Below are 24,417 nucleotides of genomic sequence, written 5' to 3'. Positions count from 1 at the left end.
ATTTCAAAGTTCAAAGCTTTTCTGTTACTCCTGAGGCATTTCAGGGTGATGTTAACTGGGATCACAGAACATTTACATTTGGTGTTCTGTGAAGGAATGTGTTTTGTGCTGTATTTATGGGGTCAGGATTCTTAAGGTTCTTTCTTATATCATTTATTTAATAGTTCAAGCATCTCTGCTGGTCATTGTTTTGGGTGTGGGAGATATTGGTAAAACAGGTAGGGTTCTTGGTCTCTCTCTAGAGGGCAGTGATTAGGTGAATAGGAAATGACTTGAGCTTGCAGGGAGAAAAGTAGGTTGGCTGGATTGAGAAGGAATGACTAGTTAGGTGACTGCTATTGTAGCCCTGGAGAGAAATCTTGACACCTGGGATTAAGGTTGTGGCAGTGAAGGTAGTTAAGCTGTAAATAGTAAGAATTGGGAAGTTTGATACGGATTGAAAAGGTGTTCAAGGGAATTGTAAAGTTGATGTAACAGGGTTGATGTTTGTACCATTAATTGGGAGAATCCTAGAAGGAAGCTGGTTTTGAAGGAGAAAGAATTTTCTTTGATTCACAAACCTGAAATTGAGTGAAAGTAGCTTCTTAGACCTTAAACCTTTTCTTACTTTGCTGATACTTGATGACTAGTCCTAGGGGATTTTAAAACTAAATTTGTAAGTAGGGGAAGAAAAGGAATCTCAAGATACTTAACGAACAACATCCTACCTAGTATGAAAATGTGACGCATATATTATGTACAAGAAATTAAGGACTAATAGCTTTTATATTATTTTGAAAGGGGTAATCAAGTAATGTTGTTCTCTTAGACATTTTCTTGGGCATCTGTGACCAGTAAGAACCTTCCACCCAGTGGAGCTGTTCCGGTTACTGGGATACCACCTCACGTTGTTAAAGTACCAGCTTCGCAGGTGGGTTTCTAAGCTTGTATATTGGGCACATTTGCTTGTATTTCATGTAATGTGGTTCACATAGGTTTGGAGAATGTGGGAACTGGTACACAGAGCAGAGAAGAGTACAGGGTGGTTTTTAATAATTTCCTTTTTTGGAGAGTTGTCAGTTTTTATTTTTATTTTTATTTTTATTAAAACAATTTTTTTTTTAATGTTTAATTAGTTTCAAGAGAGAAAGAGAGGGAGACACAGAATCTGAAGTAGGCCCAGGCTCTGAGCTGTCAGCACAGAGCCCGATGCAGGGCTTGAACTCACGAACTGCGAGATCATGATCTGAGCCAAAGTTGGACGCTGAAAGTTTATTTTGAGAGAAACAGAGATAGTACAAGTTGGGGAGAGGCAGAGAGAGGGTGAGAGAGAGAATCTCAAGCAGGCTCCACATTGCCAGCACAGAGCCCAATGTGGGGCTCAAACCCACAAAGCCATGAGATCATGACCTGAAACCAAGAGTCGGACGCTTAACCAACTCAGCCACCCAGGCACCCCTGTCATTTTCTCTTTAAACCTTATTGTTAGCTAAGAAACTTTACAGGAAAAAAGGTAAGCTTGCTTTCTTTTTACACAGAGGTTAACTTACAATTTTTTTCAGCCTCGTCCGGAGTCTAAGCCTGAATCTCAGATTCCACCGCAGAGGCCTCAGAGGGATCAGAGAGTGCGAGAACAACGAATAAATATTCCTCCCCAGAGGGGACCTAGACCAAGTAAGAGCTCAGAAGGGTGACTTCTCTGGTTTGGGGGATTTTGAGGTGAGAGCTTGTTCTTTAGGGGTGGTTGATATTTTCTACTTTAAAAATAAATTATGGGGCTGATGGAATTACCTGTGTTTGGGGGTGGAGAAAAAAGTAATTGAAATAGCCACTGAAAATGTCTTTCTCTTTCATTGCTGCTGTTTTTGTTTTCTTAAGTCCGTGAGGCTGGTGAGCAAGGTGATGTTGAACCCCGAAGAATTGTGAGACACCCTGATAGTCACCAACTTTTCATTGGCAATCTGCCACATGAAGTGGATAAATCGGAACTTAAAGATTTTTTTCAAAGTAAGTTCCTGAGTTTTTAAAAAAAATTTTTTAATTTTTTTTAACGTTTATTCATTTTTGAGACAGAGAGAGACAGCATGAATGGGGGAAGGTCAGAGAGAGAGGGAGACACAGAATCCGAAACAGGCTCCAGGCTCTGAGCTGTCAGCACAGAGCCCGATGCGGGGCTCGAACTCATGGACCGCGAGATCATGACCTGAGCCGAAGTTGGATGCCCAACCAACTGAGCCACCCAGGCGCCCCTAAGTTCCTGAGTTTTAAGTGCTAGATTTACCTAATACATCTATCTGTTGAGATTTAAACACTAGATTCATTCATCTAAGTGAATTACATATGTAATTTTAAGTTTTCTAGTGGTTATTTTATTTAATTTTTTTTACTGGTTACATTTTAAAAGGTAAAAAGAAACTGGATAATTTAATTTTAATATTTGATTTAACCCAGTGTGTCAAAAACATCATTTCAACATGTAAAAATAAGAGCTGTTTTACATTTTTCCATATTAAGTCTTTGAAGTCGAGTGTGTATTACACTTACGGCACTTCTTATTTTGGACTAGCCACATTACAAGCGGTCTGTAGCCCCATGTTGACTAGAGGCTGTCATTGATTAGTGTGTGTATAATATTTAAAGGAAATGTTCTAAGATGTTACTTGAGAGTCTTTGTTTCCTTTGCAGGTTATGGGAATGTGGTGGAGCTACGCATTAACAGTGGCGGGAAATTACCCAATTTTGGTTTTGTTGTGTTTGATGATTCTGAGCCTGTTCAGAAGGTCCTTAGCAACAGGGTAAGCAGTTTTTCATCTTTTTTTTTTCTTTTTTTATAAGTATAACTTGGATCTTTGAATATATTCGTTTTACAAATATCTCTTACATGGAAAGTACAATTTATTCCAACATGTTTTGGTAGTATGTTCCATTGTGATGGGCCATTATTGTTAAAAGACTTGCCTGGGAGTTGAGAGTAACAAAACTACTGTCTAAATAACTTTATTTTTGAGTCAAATGATGAGAATGAGATAACTAATAGTTACCAGTGCACTGAAATTTATGCAGATTTCTTTCCTTGGTGATTTTTGGTTTAGGAGATGAAATACAGTGTTGCTTTTAACTAAGATAACTTAAGAGCCAGTTTTCCCGGGGCAGGTGTGTAGGTTTGGAGTCACCCAGCCTGGACCAATGTTATTAACAGTACTTCTTCCTACAGGTACTTTCTAATAATAGAGGGATTTGGTAGATTTGGAATCTTACTACTGTGTGGTTAAGAAACCCTTCCCTTCCTCCACATCTTTCATTAGCACAAAACACTTTCTGTAATAGTAGTAGAGAACAAAAGTGTAAATACTGTTAATTTATCGTGATGGGTGTGGGATTTAAAACAATCTCACTTAAAAAAAAATTGAAGTGAAATTCATATAACATAAAGTTAATCATTTTAAGTTTGAGAGAGCGCCGGAGGGAGAGGGGCAGAGAGAAAGGGGGAGAGAGCATCCCAAGCAGGGTACCTGATGTCAGCGCAGAGCTCGAAGCCATGAACCCTGAGAGATCATGACCTGAGCCTAAGTCAAGAGTCGGACACTTATCTGACTGAGCCACCCAGGCCTCCCATTATTGTAAAGTATAAAAATTAATGGCTTGTAATACATGATGTGCAGTCATCACCTGTCTGTCTACAAAGCATTTGCATCAAAAGTTGCCCACAACAACTCATCTTTCAGTCTCTGCAGATTAAAACTACACATTGTCTTAACCATGTAATAAAAATCTTGTAGGTCATTATTTCCCAGAGGTTCTGTAGAACTTCTGATGTTCTTCAGAATGTTGATTGTTATACTGTCCAGTTTACTGTTGTGGTCATAACATTAAGTGAGCCTTAATCTGCAAATGTGTATTTAATCTCTTAAACTATTTCACCAGTATTTTTATGATGCATCTCCAAAAACACTTAGAAGTAAGGAGAGAACAGTGGCTTTTCTTAGCATAGGCACAGAATACTGAACCTAGAAATGTCCCAGAGGTCTTGTGCAGAAATCCATAATTCAGCATGCAAAAGGTCCAGTGCACCTTTGTGGTGCAGCCTTGAATTCATCCTTAGAGGGTAGGATACTCCCAGTGGGCCAAAAGAGGTCAGACCTGATAACTGGCTTTTTAGTTAATTGTCTAAGGTAAGGGGGGTTTGTTTCATTTAATGCACATGGATAAGCCATGGCATCTTTATGCATAAGAACTTTTTGAAATTTTCTCAGAGGCTGTATGTCTGAGACCTTTTTCTCATTCAAATTGCTTCTACCCTTGTGATAACTACCCAGAGATGTCTTCAATCACTGCCTTTTAAAACCTCTCCAACTTCTCTTACCTTTTAGACTTTAGTATGGTTTTATTTTCCCCATTGTATGTAGAATATTGCCTGGAACAGTGCATCAGATTCATGTGTGTGAAGTGATTTAATATAGTGTGAATATTAAAACATTACATAAATATTTTAGTGTTAAATATATTTATGAATGTACAAATACAAATTTATGTATTTAATCAGAATTTTAAATATAAATCAACTCAAAGGGGCCTCCCCTCCCCACCCTACCCTTTACGTAGCTTTCCTCATGTGTACTTTCACATCACCCCTTTGTACTTTGGGAGCTTCAGGTGTAGCTTGTCTTTTGCCTCCTCCTTACTGTATTGGCAGACCTCTGCCATACTCCCTTCAGTAATTTTTTATGAGTACAGAAATAGCTTATGTAAGACTGACCATGGTGTTTGATACGCTGTAGTTTAGCCTCATGGTTCAAAGCTTTTACTTGCCTGTCAGGATCCCTTCATTTCCTCCTCCTCCCATTGCTCTTTATGTTGTGACCCATTAAGTTCCTGAACATTCCTGGCCCTTAGTTGGCTGGCCTCTAAAGTAGTGTAATGACAGCCCTTGAAGGGTGGTTGTGAGCATTAAATAAATGTGAGGCATATAGAACACTTCTTATCAGAGTCAGTACTTTTAGGTATTTGTTTAACAAAAAATGTCACTGGGGTGTCTGGGTAGCTTAGTTTGTTAAACATTCGACTCTTATAGCTCAGGTCATGATCTCATGGATGGAGAGTTCAAGCCCCATGTTGGGCTCCGTGCTGATGATAGCGTGGAAGCCTACTTGGGATTCTCCCTCTCTCCTTTTGCCCCTTCCCCATCTCTCCCTCCCTCTCTTTCTCCCTCTGCCCCCCTCTCAAAAATAAGTAAAAAAAAAAAAAAAGAAAAAGTCACTTAGAAAACCAGTGTGTGCCAATGAGGAGCATAAATTGAATTTGTTGAAATCTCGAGTAACCCTTTGTTTTCTACTTCAGATCTATTGGGCTAAAAGCAAGGCCCAAGATTTAGTGTGGATGTATCTTTTTATTCTTCACTAAGGTCCTCTTTATTATCTTCAGTATTGTCCCAAATTTTGTTAAGGTAAATAGCATTTTGTTACAGTTTTATTTAGATGAAATTAATAATGTTTTTGAGATGTATATGTACTTTGCAGAAGTATGTGTAGCCCCATCTTTCCACATTAGGTGATGATAGGGGTTTATTCTAAGCCTTCAAATCCATGGTGAAGGTGGCAATTTTTTTTTTTTTTTTTTTTTTTTTGGCCGTTCTTACTTCTATTGTTCTATTTATGTAATTCTATGGGAAAATAGGTTTTGTTCATAGAAGTACAATGAAAGTTACTTGCACTGCTGTGTTGTTTAAATTGTCCTTTTTTTGAACCAGTTTGCATGCCTAGCTCCACCTTTCCATGTTATTTAATGATGTGTTCTGAGCTTGAAATAAAAACTGAGAATGTAGCTGATGTGTAAGTTACTGCTTCTTTATGATAGCTTTGTTGGTTTTATCTTTGGTAGTTGGTATCCCATAAGCACTCTTTAAGTCTGCTCCCCTTTGTTTCTACAGCCCATCATGTTCAGAGGTGAGGTCCGTCTGAATGTGGAAGAGAAGAAGACTCGAGCTGCCCGGGAAGGGGACCGTCGAGATAACCGCCTGCGGGGACCTGGAGGTCCTCGAGGTGGGCTGGGTGGTGGAATGAGAGGCCCGCCCCGTGGAGGCATGGTGCAGAAACCAGGATTTGGAGTGGGAAGGGGAATTGCCCCAAGGCAGTGAATTGCTCTTCGTTGGTCTTCACGCAGCAGTACAAATCTTCTAGCTCCTGCAGAATGGTGAATTTCTTATACCAGCGTTTGGTATCCTGGAGTATGACCCTAGTCTATTATAAACTGCTTAAGTTTGTACAATTTTACTTTTTGTGTTAATGATGTGTGCTCCCTCTCCCTCCCTTCCCTCTCCTCACCTTTTAGTCCTTCACTTCCAATTTTGTGGAATGATATTTTAGGAAAAACAGATTTTTAAAGAAGAGAAAAAGACTGAATTTCCTTGCTTTACTTTTGCATATACAGACTGGATTTTTTTTAACAGCCGTTTCCCCAAAGGAATGTGTCTTACCTTATTACTGACATTTGGTATGTTTCATTCATTGGAATATTTCTTATTTTCTATGTGTTTCAAAAGCCTGTGAGAAACACAGGATTTGATAAACATTTTGAAGGCAGGAAAAATCTAAATTGTTTCTTCTTTGAGAGTCATGACTACCTTCTGGTGTGTAGAAATTGCCATTGGAAAAATTGACAGTTTGATTCTTGCTGGTCTGGTTAAAAACTGAATAAAAGGTGTTAGTAGAGTTTTTTTTCCTTTGGATATGTGATCACAAAACAATTATAAACCTACTGTTTTTATCATTTAAATTTGTGAGATAGGTTTTAAATGTCTAGGATGCAACTAATTTAGATTTCTTTTGAAGTAGGGTCTTTTATGTTTAATTTGTATTTAAAAAAAAAAAAACCAAAAAAACGACAAAAAAAGAAACCCCAAAATCCGAAGAACACAAAACCCAGAGCAAAACTGTTGTGCCTTCTATTTATCTTTGATTCCAGCCTTGGCAATTGTTTAAAGAAAAATAAAAAAGAAAAAAAAGTCTAGATTTGTTTTACCAGGTGTAGAGTATGTTGGGAATTGAAGAATCCCTCTTTCACCTTGTATGTCTTCTGTTCATTTGTTTTATGCCTTATTCTTAAATTGAGTCTCAAACTGGAATGCCTTTGAGGACAGACATGCTTCTTTAGAGGTCCTTTGACCTAAATAGTCCAGCATTTGTATTTTATTTCGGTATCTATTCAGAATCCTAATCATAGCCCGTAAGAAGGAATATGACTTTAATATTGGACTTTGTGCTTGAGTGTCTGCCAGTTTTTTTCTTAAATCATAGGCATATGGTAAATTTTCTATTTTGTTATGGTTCTCTTTTATTGATGGGCATGCAGTGGGTGTTCCTTGGAAATGGCCAATTTTTATTAAAATATTTCTGGAAGAAAAATTAATCTGGCAATATAGACTAATATTCGTTTTACATAGTATGTTAATTTCTTGAGTGCTGGGTGTGAGGTGGGTGAAGGTTTTGTGTGCACATTTGTGAAGCAAGCCTTTGTGTGATAACTTGTCCTACTAATCTGAAGGGCAACGAGGTTGTCAAATTTAACTTATTTATTTTCTTAACAGTGTTCAATCCTTTGGACTGTTTGAGGACAGTATATGAGTAGGTATAGGAATGTTTGTTTTGTTGTTACTGGGAAACTCTAGGTTTGCTGAAGGGTGTAGTCTTAAACTAAAATGAAGTTTGATATTATCGGTCCTCAGTACCTCAAATATTTGAAAATTGGGAACATCTCCTTCACATAAAGAAAATTACATAACTGAGTCACATGACTGTTTTTTGGGTTAGTTTAAATAACTATTTGGTAACCACTTCATTTGGGCCAGGCCAGTGATAATTGGAAGACATTCAGCTTGTACTTTTGTAGCTTATATTAAGCCTGTGGTGGAAAGAAAAAAACTTAGCTGGAGATATTTTTGAAAAAAATTTTTAAGTTGTAGTAACTGTAAAGTCATAAATTATGGATAACCTAGAAATCCTTTTTCACAAATAAATGCTAAACCATACATTTCACAATAGGTGTTTTTCCTACTCCATGGTTTAAGGGCACTAACTGGATGCAGTGATTCTCAACTGGGGCTGTTAATACCTCCTAGAGGACGTTTGGAAATGGGTGAGATTTTGGGGGGGAGGGGAGAAGAGACACCACACACATCTGGCATTTAGTGGGTGGGGCTGACAACGCTAAATGTTCCATAAAAATGAAGCAACCCCCCCCATTGAGATCATGGATATTCCTCATTCCCTATAATGCATGGAGGATGGAGGGTGGGGTGGATGGGGACAACTTGAAGACTCCTTCATTTGAAAACTAGCCTTAGATGAATTAAATGAATTATGAAACAGATCTCTTTCAGGAATTACATCTGCAGGTAATTAATAATCTCACTTTTCCTTTACCCATGTGTGGGTTTAAAGAAACATTTGGACAGGTAGTAATATGCTAGGTGCTTTTTGTAACTTGTCGCATAAGCTTAGGAAGAGAAGGGTTGCTTTAGTAATTTCAAGTCCTCAGAATTGGGATGATTGTGGCGTTTTAAATAGCATTGGACTTTATGTATCAGATTTAGGATCATGGTTAACACTATGAAGAATCCCACTATCATTGTTTACATTATTGCCAATAGAATAAGCACGATACCCTAGATACACATATATTCCCACAGGTAGAAAGTGAAACTAGGTTAGGGCAAGATTGTCTCTAGGCAAGCACCAACTCGTCAAATTTAAGCTTTTCGGGTTTTAAAGTACTTTTCTCATCTGTAAGAATGCCCCAATGTACAGTTCTTTTCTATTGAGCTTTAAACCCTTTACCCATGAGTATTTTAGCTAAGTAAGATTAGTTTGGGTCAGTGAGTCTTAGTCTTGTAAGACCTTTTGAAAGCAAGCACATCTTGGGCCTTACAAAAGTACATTGTTTTCTTTTGCTCTTGTATTCCTGTGTTGTCAACTTTGTGAGCTTTTGCTGGGAGCAGTGAAATGGAGAACCCAAAAATCATTGTTTGGCTTTGGATGGGTAGGTTACTTACCGCAGTATTAGTTGAACTGCACTTTAGTTTCAGATTAGGAAACTAATTTTCACAATTACCCTGTGGATTAGGTGCTATTTTTCCCAAAGTAATAGATGAAGAAGAAATCGCGTAGAGCAGTTAAATGACTAGGCCTCTAAGTCATCCAAGTAGCAGAAAGCAGCTTGGCCTCCAAAACTGATGCTTTTTCTCTAGAACCCTAATGCCTACCTATTTTACATTTGAGTGACATATTAAATAAGACATGACCATAATAAGTTACCACAGTACAGAGACCTGAGTCTGTAAAACATTCAGAGAAAGGTTAGCATTACTCTTCTCCATTTCCTTTAAGGTAAACAAGATAAGGAAACATTGATTTTGTAGAGCTACTTTGGTTTATAGACTGTGGTAACAGTAATCATGATTTGTTCTTGGGTTATTTTCTCACCTGAATTTTTGATACATATAGTATAACCTTGAACCTACATGTGGAAGGTAACAATTTTGTAGTATCTTAATCCAGGTGGGTTTATAGCAGTTGTGTTTTGTGCTTGTAACTGCCATCCTCGGATACTTTTCTTCATCCTTTTATTTGAAAATCCTTGTAGAGTTTAATAATTTAGTGGGAAAACGTGGCACTTTATAGAAAGCAATTTGTTAGAATCTATATGGTTGCATTTGTCAAATCTACTGATCTAAAGATAACTTTATATTGAAGTTTTATTTTTGTGCTACTTAAGAGAAATCTCTGCAGGAACTGCGTACAGAGAAGACCTTTGGTTCAGTAGTTATGAACCTTTTAAAAACAACTTCAACTTTTCTTCGAATATGAGGTTTTAGTGAACTGCCTAATATGCCACGGATGGGCAGTGGACAGTTAGAGATAGTCTTCCACAAATGTTTTAGAAACCCTAATGTTTTTAGAGTTTTAGAAACTTAGCAACATTTTGCGTGGGAAGTTGCTGATCAAGTAAAGGCCATGTGGCACTAGATAAGTAAGGATTTATGGTTTTAAGATAGTAATATGTTTTAGGATTTGTACTGTGATACTGAGGTTCTGGGGACCATAGGTGGGCTTGTGAACTCTTATGAGACTATGTTAAAGGAGAAATGGTAGCACATGTGAGCTGAAACTTATTTACTTCTTAGTGGTTATGTAGCTATTTCAGGATAATGCTGAAATTCATGTGCTTTGCTAATGCTTTCATGAAACGGTCTCATAATGACCTGAATAAAAAGTAAGAAGTTGGTTAGCAGTGGTCTAAAAAAGTCCATAACCAGCTTTGGTTTGATTATACTTCTGTCTTGGCTTAGAATTAAAGTTGTTCACTTTTTGATTATATGACTTGTTTTGAAAACTTCGGACGGTCTCTGCTTCTCCAGTTTCCACTTGAACCCGGTAGCTTTTCTTAGCTCTCTACGAGAGGAAAATAGTATTGGAAATCAATTTCACGGTTACTTCCATAGACCACGTGACCTGGCCAGTTACAGAAATCCATATGAGTACCTTGGAATGTGGCCAGTGTCACAGATTCATAAGGGACTTGCAGTCATCCAGTGTGTCTTTGTCTTTTAAAAAAGCAAATGTTTACCAAAAATTCACTATTGAATTACTTTAACGAGTATTTACTTTTTAGAAACCTGCTTATGGGAAGTTTGCATACATTTCTGGTCGTAAGTTAGAGATGATTATATCTTGTTTAATCTGGATGTAAACACTTTCAACTATATGATGTAATTAACCACTTTGGTTACTGATTTTCTCCCCAAGCTTTGATGTCACCTGTTTGAGTTTGGATTTGGTTTAAATTCTTAAATAGTTTTAGGAAATTTTTATGATGTCTTATCCCTGATTTTGCCCTTTTAAATGAAGTCGTTATACCAAAAAGCTGGCATACGGAAGTAGCGGAGAAGAACAGGTCTTCCTTTCTCTGAAGATTCAGTGTATGCTTAAGTAGATTATGTAGAACACATCATGTTGAAAGTAAATTCATGTAGTTAGATGTTAGTTTATGAAGAATGGGTGGAGGTAGAAGTTAGCTGGTGGGATAAGGATCATTGTGATTTGTACGAAAAAATCATAATTTTAAGTGAGACACATCAGAATATTTAAAGTGTTTCTTCCCATTCTGATTATTGCCATAAGAGACAGGAGAGACTCCTAGAATTCTCTGAATCATAGAATGTTAGTGCTGGAAAGGACTAAAGTTTGTACAACCTCTTCATTTTTCAAAAGCTAAATGGCTCAGAGAATAGATTATCAGCGCAGAGTCCTACATTGGCTTGTAGAAGTAACATGGATCACCTTGAGGGTCACCACTCTGCCCTAGGTTCACTGAAGGAAGCCAGAGCTGTTAAAGGTCAGGATGTGGGGAGAAAAGGGAAGGAGCCACATTTTATATGCATACTCGGTTGCTTCTGTAGCTCAGTTTTCATACCCACTTGTTCTCAGTTTTCTTCGAACTGTCTTAATGCCCACTTCTACCAGGGCCTGTTGTCTAAGGACATTATTACCTTGTGCTCCCCTCAGGGATGGGTTTACTACTAGCTGTCAGAAAGCTATTGGGTATCCTAATGTTAATAGCTGAAACTCAGCTGTAATTTTCTCCTGAATCCTTCGGCAGTTTGCGTTCTGTACATTGTGGTGCTTTTCCCACCTTGTAATGTTATAACTGTAAGCTCCTAAGGGGCAGCAATTTGGTCTTAGGCATGTACCCTGTTCAGTGCCTGGCAACGCCACGTACCTGTCAGGGTCCTAATCTTCCTTTGCGGTGATTTCTCCCATTCTTCATGGAGGCGATGCGCCAGCCGTGCTAAAACTACTTACGGTTTTTCTAATAAGCCTGGCATTGCTGATTTTCGTGGCTTCAAGTGCCTTCTTTCTTCCCTGAAGATAGATTTGTATCCACATCCCCCTGTCCCCAAAGCTCTTGCCATCGAAATTGCTTTTTTCAAAACCCAGTTCAAGACCATTTTCCTTTTCCCTAAGAGAAAAGATTTGCAACAGGAGTGAGGAACCCCTTTTTTGGGGTCTAGTTTGGCCAGAATTTGAAGTGGGGAGCAAATTCATTCTCATCTTCCCTCCTACGTCGTCCTTCCTGTGTGAGATTCTGTCCCAACCTTCATTTTTAAAAACGTGTGTTCATAGAGCACTTTTAACCTTTCTCCTTGCTCATATAACTTACCCTTCAACCTACAATTAGAATGACCTGTATGAGTTTTACTACCATCAGCTCCTCCTTTACTAGACCATAAGCTCCTCGAGGACAAGGACTGGTTCATTATCCCTGTATTTCACCAGAAGGTACAGTGACCTCCATGAAAAGAGTCCTTAAAAGAGGACTCATTGAGTTGAATAAATTAATGTATTTTTTGTTTTTATTCTCACAAGTAAGGACATGCCTAGAGATAGGACTTAAATTTTTAGGCACTATCACAATTCATAGTGGAGGGGATTGTTGGGAAATTTTGAGGGGTGGGCACAGGAGGGAGGAAGTCACTGGGGACACTCAGGTACTTCCATCCTTGGTCTGGGTGATTAGCCATTTCTTTCTGATTGTGCCCAGTATATCCCACTTTGTTCCTGTGCAGAAGAATTTTATGTGCCAATTTTCATTTCTTTTCCCAGACCTAGTCCCTTGTTCTCTCTGTGTCCTCACCCATGCCAAAAGTCTAAGTCCTCTGCTTTTTTTTCTTATTCTAGCTAAGTCCTGTCAGTGCTACCTCAAGGCTTTCACACCTCTTTCCTCCCCACTTAGATGATTTCAGTGGCCTCTCAGCTTCCTTTACCTGTTCTTACCCCCAGCCTACCTTATACACAATATTAGATTCATCTTACTGAAACGTAGCTCTGACCATGTATCCCGTGGATGTGTTCTGTCTCCCCTACTAGACTGTAAGCTCCTTACGGGCAGGGTCTGTGTTGGAGTCATCTTTGTATCTCCCGTAGTACCTATCAATAAATGTTTCTTGAATGAACAACACACAGCCTTGTCTTAGTGAAATGATGTTTTCTAGATTATATGTAGGTTCCTCTCTGGGATAATCACAGTACTTCAAAAGTTTTTTCACAGATAAAGTTGGTTAAATAGTGACAACTATGAGTTGACCACAGAGAAAATTTCAGAAAACTTTAATTTTTTTCCATTGGAATCAGCGTGGATATGTGTATATGGATGGTTCAATAAATATATTTTTATATACATGTATCACAGAAATTTTACATTACATCTTCAAACTGCAGAAATAGATTTTTTTATAAGCCAAAAAATAACTGCCATAACTTTTATGATTCCATGCAAAAAAGGGCGAAGAGTAAGGGGCAAAAGGGAATTGGTTGTTTCAGGTTAAGAGTCCAGTAAGAAGTAAAAATGTTACATTAAGGAAGCGATTGCTTAACACGCTGCTTAAGGTGGTAGCCAGACAAATCCTTAACTGCAGCATTAAGGCCATACCAAGTTTATACATATATACAAAGAAATTTCCATATAAAAGACATACTATCACATTTTCTTCTGGGAAAGGATGAGGAGCTTTGTGAGTAATTCTGACCCAATTTTCCAGGCCAATTAATTGTTTAAGATGCCCCCAGGCTCCTGAAATCTCTTCAACTTTGGCTGTCAGTTGCTTTTATGTGGGCTTGTGACTTTTGTAGTCTTACGTGGAAGTATGAATCATCTTGAACCTCTTCCATTATGGGTGATGAAGCACTTTGTAGCTTAACTAACTCACACTGCCCAGCCCAGCATATTTTACATCTCCCAAAAGTATTGGAATCACAGTCAGAATTGTAAATTGTAGTCGTCTTACCTGTATCAGACTCCACAGCCAGTGTTGGCATTGTGACCTGAAGAAATACACGGTGCCTGTCTGTTCTTTGGGGTTAAAATAACTTTGAGTAGTTAAAGTGTAATGAACCAAATTGTGAGGTGTCAAGGTAACATACCCTGGACCTGTTGCAAGTTAACGCTTTTATCCCCTGTATGTCGTGACATCCGTAAGTCGGTAGCTACCTTTTTGAAAAAAAAAAAGGAAATGCAAAATCACTTGCAGAAGAATAACATGGGGTTTGCTCTTCTGTCTAAACATCAAATCAGGCAACTTTTAAGACAAAGGGTACATCTGTTGTGCAAATATCTTTAAGTGCGTGAAATGGGGAAAATATAAGGGCAAGTCCTTTGGAGATGACTTCCAGTTAGGCAGAAGTCCTTCGCTTTGGCAAGGTTGGGGTGAGACTCGAGAGTGCGCACTCTGGTTCTATTGGCAGAAACTGGCCCACCTTGGTGGATGAATCTTGAGTTAAAGTTACTAAGTCTAAGATAAATTATGTCAATAAAATATGCTTTTACCTAGTGACTGAGCCTTTATTTGATAATAAGTCCCGTGGAATGTTTTCAATCAATCTAATACTGCTTTTTCATTAATGTTGACGTAGCTGTGAATTGAAAATCCCTAGTGGTCCTGTTTGTCCCCGTTTCTCTGTAGACCATTTTCCAACTATGGCTCCAGCATGTTTACAACAATTATGGCTGCAAGGTAATTGGGTCTCCTCCCAAGGGTTCCCTGGGCCAGTCGAGTTTGAGGTGTCTGGAAATGGCTTGTCTTGGGAGAAGACCAAAGAATTGTGATTTGGAAGCACTGGAGTATGTTTGCACACTTAGAAAGTAAGCCCTCACTGTCCTTCCCAATCATGCCTCAACCGCTCCTGACTGAAAATGCTAGCAATTTCCAACTGATACTTTGCATCAGTTCTAGACAAAGTGATTTTAGCCAACTGGTCAGTTATGATGCCGACCTACACACTGAGACATGGACATCCTTTGTCACTCTTACCTAGAGGGCTTAAAAGTATTAAGCGTCTTGTCTTGGTCACTTTGTGGTTCATTTTGTACATTTCAGGTCTAATTACAGCAGTTGAAGACCTGTATCGTGTCCAGTTTTTAAAACTTACTTGGAGGCTGCTGAGGTACCTGGTGTATTTGTCTTGAAAGTAGAGCTTGGCTGTTTAGCTTTTTTTTTTTTTCTTCAGGTAGGCATTTTATCTGCATTCAATAGACTAATTAAGCAAGATGCACCCATTGGGGTTTAATTCACTCATCTCACTTTAACTACCATTAGTGCTGAGAATAATGGATTAAGTATTGGAAGGTTGAACCGTGAAAGTATGAAATAATATGAATTTTAAATGTTCTGAGATTAATTGTGGGAACATCAATATTTCAGCTTTTTACATACCATTCAGGCATGTTGAGCATGGTACACTTTTAAATGAGGTAGAAATACACCTAATGTGGAAAAAATTTAGCAAACTACTTACTTGATAGTAATACTTTTGAAGACTTAGAGGGTAGTCTTTGATTTACTAGGGTAGATTATACTAATCTATTTGCCCACAATATTTTTTCTAATGAATTTGCCTAAGAAAAATTGTTCTGAAAAAAAAAAAATCCCACAAACTATTCTTTTTGCATACTTCCCATAGCAATGACTTGATTAAAAACCAGTTACTTTTTTTTTTTTCTTTCTGTTCATATTTGGCTTTCCCCACCTCTATACCCTTTTTTCTTTTTTCTTTTTTTTAAATTTTTTTTTCAACGTTTTTTATTTATTTTTGGGACAGAGAGAGACAGAGCATGAGCGGGGGAGGGGCAGAGAGAGGGAGACACAGAATCAGAAACAGGCTCCAGGCTCTGAGCCATCAGCCCAGAGCCCGACGCGGGGCTCGAACCCACGGACCGCAAGATCGTGACCTGGCTGAAGTCGGACGCTTAACCGACTGCGCCACCCAGGCGCCCCTATACCCTTTTTTCTTTATGGACATGATCTCATGGTTTGAATAGAGAAGTGCTCTCCAGGTTAGAAGTCATTTCAGGTGCAGCTGAGAATAAAAAGGATACGCTAGACTATATTTTCCTTCTAGGTCAGCTCTGTTTAATATTTCAGACCAACATAAAGGTTATAATATTTGGACCACAAGCACTCCTTTAGAAATATCTGCACTGGATTAACTTTTTCAGAATCACTGTAGAATAGTGAGCTCATTGTAGAACCATGACTTTACTATACCTTTGTTATCCCCCTTCTAGTGCCTACCCAGCACAACTAAATGCTTAATACTTGTTGGGTTGAATTGATGCCCTTGAAGATGTGAATTTCTAGTGGGTACAATAACTGCTTCTGAGATGGAGGAAAAGGTAAGTTCTCCCGAAATAAGTACAGGAAAATCTGACTTAGGCTGGAAATGTCAGCTAATGGAAAGGAGACAGAATGAGCTGTTCTGCCCATGAAGGAATGAATACCTTATTGATTGGTCTTTGAGAATTGCCATACTCAAGAGTCCCGATCCCTTATTCTATATTTAAGGTGGTTATGATATACTCCAAATCATCTTTCCAAACATGTCTCCATTCATTACACTTCAGCCAAACAGATAATCGCTATACCTCGTATATGCCCTTTGGTTTTTACCTCCATATTTTTACTCATGTTGTTCCTTTTGCTGGAAGACTCTCCCCATCCGTCAAAATTTCATCTTTAAGGTACCACTGTTCAAATGGCCTGTAAGCCTGGAAACATTTTATGGTTTATTCTCTGCCTGCTCTGCGGCACCCTCCTTTCTCCGTTAACATATTTTCTGCATTCCACATTAGTGATTATTTTGGCATTTGTAGCATCCCCTCCTATATTGTAAGAAAAGGGGCCGTAGTTCATTCTGATGCCCTGCTTTCAAGGTACACTGCCCTTGCCATAATAGATTTAATAAACAGGATGGATGACAGGCAAATGCAAGGGAAGTTAAAAACAAAGCTGATAGAAAAGTGAAAGAGCGTACATTTCCTAGTCCTGACTGACAGTTTTTGAGACCTGTTCCCTGACGTTCCATGTGTAACTCAAACTTTGAAAGGCTGAACTGCTTCCTCCAGGCTGGGACATTGCAAAAAATCATCTAAAGGCAAGTCTGTTGCAGTTGACCTGGACACCCGCTGAATCTGACTTGATGTCACTAGGGTCCATTCAGAATGTTCCTATCCTCACCAGCATTCAGAGCTGCACAGAGGGAGCTGTCCTAGTCCGCAGAGCACTAAGACATTCCTGGCATCACTGCCCTATAGCTCATGGTTCTGTTATGCCAAAGCCTGAGCTTCTGGATACAACTGAAGAGATGTGGATGACGCAAGTGCAACCTAGGAAATGTAAGCAGAGGCCTTGTCCCATGAACTGGTCTGGCTAATTCCTACACATCACCCAGGGGATTCTTAAGTCAGGAACAAAAGGACTTGGAGACAAGCTGCGGCTTCTAAGAGTACTTTGTGTGTGTGTGTGGGGGGGGGGGGGGGTAGGGGGGCGGGGGGCACGGTATGTTCATGCATTTCCCTGTAATTCCATTGTCACACTTTATTTCCAGAGCCTGGATGGGGGTAAAGGACCATTAGGAGGCCCTCCTTGACTGGGACATTGGTCAGCCTGCCATTTTTAATACATTTGTTGCAATGGTATCTCATATGGAGAGATGCTCCCACTTTGCCTGAATACCTGCCTGGAGGAAATGGTTACCTGTGTTAACCCTTTGGAAGGTGGATGAGACCACAATTACATAAATCCAGTTAGTAAACTGCTGTGGAAAATATTCTTTTGCTTTAGAGTCTGAGCTCAAATGTTCTGTTCTCCAGGAGACCTTGGATTGTCCCTGTGAGGTACCATTTCTCCGAATTCTGTCTCTGCCTCCTTCATCACCATATCATCCTTTGAAAATTATGTATTCATATCCATATCACATCTCACTGCTCTGAATTGTAAGTTCTGTAGTTAGGGATGGTGTTTACCTTTCGTTCCTATGCCTTGGCAATGTTTGTAGTAGGCTCTTAGTTGAGTGAATATTTTAGAGGGATTCTAGACTTAGGAAAGACTTCCAGAATAAGTCTAGTCCTTAACTCTCGATGCTGGCCAAATCCAGGCCATTCCAGCACACAAGTGGTCTCTCATGCAGGACTACAAATGAGGGTGTTTTCACTCTCTTCCAAATGTCATATATTCCCACCCTGCCTTATTGCTTACTCATTTTATTCTATTCCACAATGCTATACCCAGAAAATGGTACCATATCAAGTCTAAATCCCTCATATGCCCCAAACTGGATTGATTAGTAGACTCTCAACCTCTTAAGGTGGGCTGATAGATTTATATTGTTTCTACCCAAGTTCTGAAAAGAAGGTGGCCAAGAATTGTCTGGTTGGTTCTTAAGATGTTTGATTTCTAGCCTAGTAAAGGTAGTATTCCTTGGCATTCAACACGTTACAGGAGCTTAAATTTTTGTGCAGTAGAATGTTACCAAAGTAAAAGGGTCCATACTTTTTTAGCAGCAGTTATAAGATTCATTTAAGTTAAAATGAACTAATAAACACCTGTATACTTTTTTTTTTTAATGACAAAGTAAGTTACCACATCAATGTCTTGATTTTATATTCAATAATTTGGTAAGATAGAGTGTTTTATGGGGAGGGGGTGTGGGGACTAAGGTCATCAATAAGGCAAAATAATTTCTTGAAGGTCAAAAACAGGTAAGTGGAAGAGGTAAACACATCATGCCTGTTTCCAAAACTTAGCTTCCTGTTGTCTATAGAATCAGGTCCAAACTTTGGCAAGACTTTGACTTGGGCTAATATGATAAACTTTCCAAGCCTCGGTTTCCTCATGTACAAATTGAGAAGATCAGGGCCATCGTTGAAACTAGATCATGTAATTTAAAGAGACTGACCTAGAGTAGGTGCTCAGTAGCAGTATTGGGATTTGCAGGGTTCATTCACAATCTTACTAGTTTGCATGAGTGACAGCTATTTGCAGAGCTATGGTGTGCTTTCTATTTAGGTAATATTCAAATGATACTTGGGCAAAAGGGATGCAGATTCTTGATAAGTGAGATCAGCACTAGAGTGTAGGTCCCTTCAGTGGGTGTATAAGCTAGAGGAAGCACAGAGGGGCCAGTCCGGAAGGGTCATAGGCTGCTCTGTTAGGGCAGGTGGATTTGGCCTTTTGGGAGCCAGCTTCAATTCTAAAAGGAAGCTCTTGGCTGCCCTCTTCTGGCAAAGAGGAAGAAATAGGAATTTGGGAGAGACGGAGATAGTGACAGTGCTTTACATTGTTTACGGTGGGGGTGGAGTTAATAATATGTACTATCTCATTTTATCTAGAAGATGGACGTCTGAGGGGGGCATTATTGTCTCCAAATACATAAAGGAGCTGAGGGTCAGAGAGAGAATGGTCTTGCTCAAGATCAGGTGCCTGTGGTAGTTGCATCTCAGCCTTCTTGGAAGCGAGTACCCTTTCCCCTGCACTAGAAAACCACAAATGGGTATAGAGAGGAAAACTGAGAGGGTAAGATGAAGAGTGGGAAATTCAGTACTCCTGTTGTACAGATAGGAAAACTGAGGGTTGGAGGGGAAAACATGTAAGAATTTTATAGGGACTATATATTAACCACCTAGACTATACAATTACCATTTCCCTGTATTTGTGCTATCACACTTCCATTTTAGAGGTCCTTTAAAATCCCTTATTTGAGTCTTTCAGGGGCAAAGAAGGAAGTGGCTATATGGTGATGGGGGCCAAGGGTAGGAAGTGATTGGGTTACCATATGGTTTCTATTTTATTATGGGAAATCTAAAATTATCTTTTTTAAAAAGCCTGTTAACTCTTAACCTTGGGAACAAGGAAAACGTTTCAGTCTGCAATATTCCCATTAATTCCAGGGCCAGATGAAGACAGAGTAGAGATCATTTGTTATAATGTCAACCTATAAATGTTTCGAAGTGATTCCACTGATAGAAAGCATAATTATGTCCTTGCTGGGAAAGATAGGGGCAGTGTTTTATGATTATAAGCAGTGTTTGTTGGAGCTATGGGAGTGTGGAAGCAATTTCAGAAACATCATTGCCAGGGTGAGGTTTTGTTTGGCGGGGGGGGGGGGGGGGGCGGAGGATGTGCAGTGAGCTCGCCCAACTTCAGCCACACCTGCTGTAATATTTTTTATTTTTTTGTTAGGGTAGCCTAGCTAATGGTATGAATTTAGATGAATGTCTCTAGTGGCCTGGAACAATCCCACTTTTTTCTGCCTGTAACTGCGGCTAGCATAATGTACAAATGGGAAAATATTCTTAAATCTTGCTGGAAGTTTCTCGTTATGATTAAATTGTGTGTGCGGGGAACAGGCTGAGAGGGGACTTGGCGTCATTGCAGTATTTCCCTTGGGGTATTTCACGAGTTCTGCTCTGATTGTGTTTCTCTTTGATTCTTCTAGAGGCTCTGGCGGACAGAGCTCACCTGCCATGGGAGATGGGTTACAGCCTTCATAGGACACACATGCTAAAATACCAGAGTAGAATGTTGTCCTGGCATTTGATGGGATTCTCCGGTGAGAAGCCAGTCTTAGAGGCAAGTCCATCAGTGCCGTGAAATACCTTCACTTTCGTGGCAAACAACAACAACCACCACAACGAGCCACCAAAAAACTAAGATTGCAACCTCCTTGAGGGCCAAGACTCTCCTCTTTCTTAACCTCTCCCCACCTGTCCACCAAAAGGCCTGGGATGGGATTCCAAGCCTGACCGAAAAGGGGGGAATAATGAAATCTTCTCTAACACATGGTATACCCTTTCTTCTTTTCGTTAACCCATGAAAGTATCCAGGGTTTGCCTTTGAGCAATCTCCTTCAACTCCCTCTTTTTACAGGGTAGTGAGCAGGCCTAGAAAGATGAAGTACCTTACCTGCAGTTTCCATGGTGAGCCTGAAGTGATGCCAGAACAAGGACCCACTTCCTACCGGCCTCTGTCCGCCTCAGAAGGCAGGTGTGTTTAAAGAGGGTACAGGGTTTCTGAAGTTGCTTAAGAAAACAGTGGAATCTGAAGAAAGGCAAGCCAGACACAAGGCAACGCAGGGAAGCGTGGAGCAGGGGAAGTGTGGGAACGGGAGACCCACTGTGTTTGCATCCATATGCATCCAGCAAATGTCTTTCCTCCCCACATCAGTTACCTAGTGCTGCTCTGTAGCCGGTTAATGGCCTTATGTAGAACATAATTTTCATCACTGGGTATATTTTTGGCTCGCCATTCTCTAGACTCTGACTTCTCGACCCAATGTTCCAATGGAAATTTTCCAGAGCAGTGAAATTTCAAAACGCACAGGGAAGAGGAAGAATAGAAATCGCAGCCTTAAAACAAACGAGACAGGAGCTGCTACGTCCATTCTAGTCCTCCCCACCCCCCACCCCCTCGGAAATAAACCAGCATCTTCTAGAAGAGTTTGGTTTCACCAAATGAGAGGCACAGATGATGAAGCAGAGGAGATGCTGACAGGGAGGCTGTGGGAGGAGGCAGAGAGAGAGTGCGAGAGGGAGAAGTAATGGTCTGGATGCTAACTGAAGAAGCCTTAATGATCCTAGAAATTATTGGGCAATAATATCTACTTCGGAACTCATTTTGCTTTTCTAAAGAATGATAAAGCACCTTAATTATTGCTTTAAATAACCACACAGCTCCATCAAAACAGCATGTAATAGCACCCACGTATGAACAAACCTGTCTCCTGCCATTGCTGTCTTTACAGCTTGAGAAATCCCAAAGGAAGCAACGGGATAATAATTTGGTAGTGGCATCATCTAGTCTGGGCCCCCAAGACTCTAGATTACTTAGGTGGGGACGGCAGCATTTCAGGATTTTTCCAAGTTCTTTATTTGAATTTCAACCTATCTAACGATAGTCCTTATTCATTGGGATTTCAGGATACTGTGAAACCAAAGCCTTTCCAACGTGTACTGTTCCTTACACAGATACAAGTCGTTGGGCAAGCCAGCTCAAACAAAACAAGGCACGTTTCTTTTAATCCTTCCTTTGGTCAGCGTGAGCTCCTATTTCTGGCTTTGTAGAGCTACAGGAAAACAGAAGGGTTCTCAATTCAAATTTCTGAAGCTGGTTTCTCAGAGAAAGGGCTTAGTGGAGGAAAAAAAGATAAATTATATTTTAAGAACATGGTTTCTACTTGCTTGTTTATAGTAAGCTTGTTTTGGTGTCATCGGTTCCTGAATTAAGGATGCTTTATCTTGGAGGGTAGAGGGCCATTCAGCCTTCCTCAGCAGATCTCACCAGCCCCTCAATGCAAGCTTTCTAGTCAATCTGGGAAACGTAGCCTGTAGAGAAAACCCCATCTTGCCCACCTCTTCAGAGTTGGGGCAGAGGGCAGGCAGAATGTGCAGAAGGTGCTTGTTTTTGAATAAACCCGATAGCTTCCAGAGTGGTATCCATTGTCCCCGGGCCGGGATTCCAGCCAGAATGGGGACAAGTAGACCTCAGCTCTCGACCCCAGTCCTCCAGCTGACACAAATGGTACCACCACCAAGCCCTTTGCCTACGAGCTTCTTCTACTAAGGAGGCAGTTGCTGCAGACAGAAGGATGGCTCCCTTCAATTTCAGTGTGTTGCAATTAACTAAGGAATGTAATTTTCACAAAAGACTGATTTATCAGTGATGGTAACAGCTTAGCTGGGACACTAATCTGCTCTGCAATCTAATATCATGGAGGCTCACAAAACACAATCTCTTTTTAATGATGCCCATAAAAATGTGTACTTTGAAGGAAAGTAACCAACTCCTGTCATATTCATTTGTTTTCTCCCTAGTATGAAAACATAGTCTATGAAAAATATTGATAGGCTTCTTAGAGGGATACATTTCTTATTTATTGACAGTTTAGAAGAAGAAATAATCTGGATTAAATGACTGTCTTTTCTCTCTCTCTCTCCCTCTCTCTCTCTCTCTCTCTCACACACACACACACACACACACACACACACACACCCTACCACATCTTTATATTCACTCCTGTCCTTGGGTTACTCTCTATAGCCTTAGCCCAGCACGGACTCTTGAAAGTTTGAAAAGACCAGAGGTTGGCAGAGATGAGCCATTTCTTTTGGCTGCTCTTGAAACTAATCAAGGTAAGTTGTAGACTAAGGTGAGAAGTTACTGGCATTATTATCTGTCTGCTTAATTGATATTTCTCAAATTGGATTCCTAGGAATAGCTGCAGTTTTGGAGGTGCGGCAAATCACCATCCGCTCTATGCCCTGTCTAGTTCTACCTCCATGCATAAATACTGGTCTAACCATGTAGAGGTTGGAAGACCAGTAAGCCACCCATTATACCTTAGTCAGTTTTCCCCCTACCATAGCATTTGGTGTATGTGGTCCCAAGGTATGATATCCTCTGTGTACAGACTGAAGAGGAAATTGAGAAAGTATTGTCCTATTTCTTGGAGCCACCTACAAAACGTTTTTGGCCTAAATTATCTAGTTTGATTTTTTTATAATGATAAAATCCATGTAGTTTATTGCTAAATCCTCACTACATCATACACTAATGACAATGCCTTCTCTTTGAGCATGCTCCATTCTAATTCATGAGGGTATTTTTGACTTTACAATGATGGACGTTCTTTTCCCGCCACTGCTCATCTTTGATAAAGTGGAGCGAAAGGAAAAACGATTCCACAAATTTCCCAAAGAAGAAAGGCCATGAGGATTGTGTGGATCCATGTATGTGTGGATCTATCTAGATCTATTGAGAGGGTTCGGAAATGAAAGCGGCATTAAGCCTTTCGTTGTGTAAACCTCCCATAGATCGGTTCAAGCACACAGAACAGTTAGAGCTAGAAGGGGTTAGAGGTTTATACCCCTTTCCCCACTGTGTTTGTAGAGGAACTAAAGCTAAAGCATTTATCCAAGTTTCCCCAATGTATTAGTGCTAGAACTAAAATTCAGGTTCTTCCTTTCACTGCTGTAATGCATTCACTCACATTTATTCTCTATGAGGGATACCAAATTTGGAACAGTCGGAGAGAAGATTTCAGCGACATTCCCCCTCTGTGTCTCAAAAGGATGATTCTATTGTCTGCTAGATCTTGTCAACTAGACCTGGCCATTCCCAGTGGGGCCACTGGTTGAATATGGTGGCAGAAGTTCAAGGACCCAGCAGAGGTTGGGCAAACAGCCCAGTGATGTCTTTGTTTCGGAGAGATTCCAGACACCTCATACAAGGAGCCCAGTTTGAAATCTGTAGATATTGCCATTCAAGCAGAGGCAGAATGCCTTGGAACAATTGATACTGTCTTTAGTCCCTGATAGAGGCCTGATGCCTTCGCTGCCGGATCACCTAGACTTCAAGACGTTCTGAATTTAGTCCCGTCATGAGCGAACTAGGGAAAAGGGCTTCTTAAGTTTTTTTTAATGAAAAAAATGATTTTCCCCTTAAATAAAGTGAGTAAAATGCTAGTAAAAGGGGTAAATAGCCTCTCCAGCGACTCACGAATCACTGCAGGGCTGAGGATTCCCTCCCTTAAATAAAGTGAACATAGTGCTGATAGC

At 39.9% G+C, this 24,417-nt stretch overlaps 1 protein-coding gene across 4 annotated transcripts in view; it reads left to right on the top strand.

Moving 5' to 3' along the window:
• G3BP1 (G3BP stress granule assembly factor 1) overlaps window positions 1-12,990 on the top strand; it is a 36,436-nt gene extending 23,446 nt beyond the window's left edge. For all 4 annotated transcript variants that reach the window (XM_045036587.1, XM_003981373.6, XM_006927968.5 and 1 more), the window contains 5 exons: window positions 809-910; window positions 1,542-1,653; window positions 1,858-1,986; window positions 2,665-2,774; window positions 5,906-12,990. In XM_045036587.1, coding sequence (XP_044892522.1) covers window positions 809-910; window positions 1,542-1,653; window positions 1,858-1,986; window positions 2,665-2,774; window positions 5,906-6,112 — 660 coding nt within the window. In that variant the 3' untranslated portion in view covers window positions 6,113-12,990. The remainder of the gene's footprint in view (window positions 1-808; window positions 911-1,541; window positions 1,654-1,857; window positions 1,987-2,664; window positions 2,775-5,905) is intronic.
• The last annotated feature ends 11,427 nt before the right edge of the window (window positions 12,991-24,417 follow it).

The sequence above is a fragment of the Felis catus genome, chromosome A1 (genome assembly GCF_018350175.1).
Source record: "Felis catus isolate Fca126 chromosome A1, F.catus_Fca126_mat1.0, whole genome shotgun sequence".
Classification (NCBI taxonomy): domain Eukaryota; kingdom Metazoa; phylum Chordata; class Mammalia; order Carnivora; family Felidae; genus Felis; species Felis catus.
Note: the sequence above shows the minus strand (reverse complement) of the source record. Positions and strands in the feature narration are given on the sequence as shown.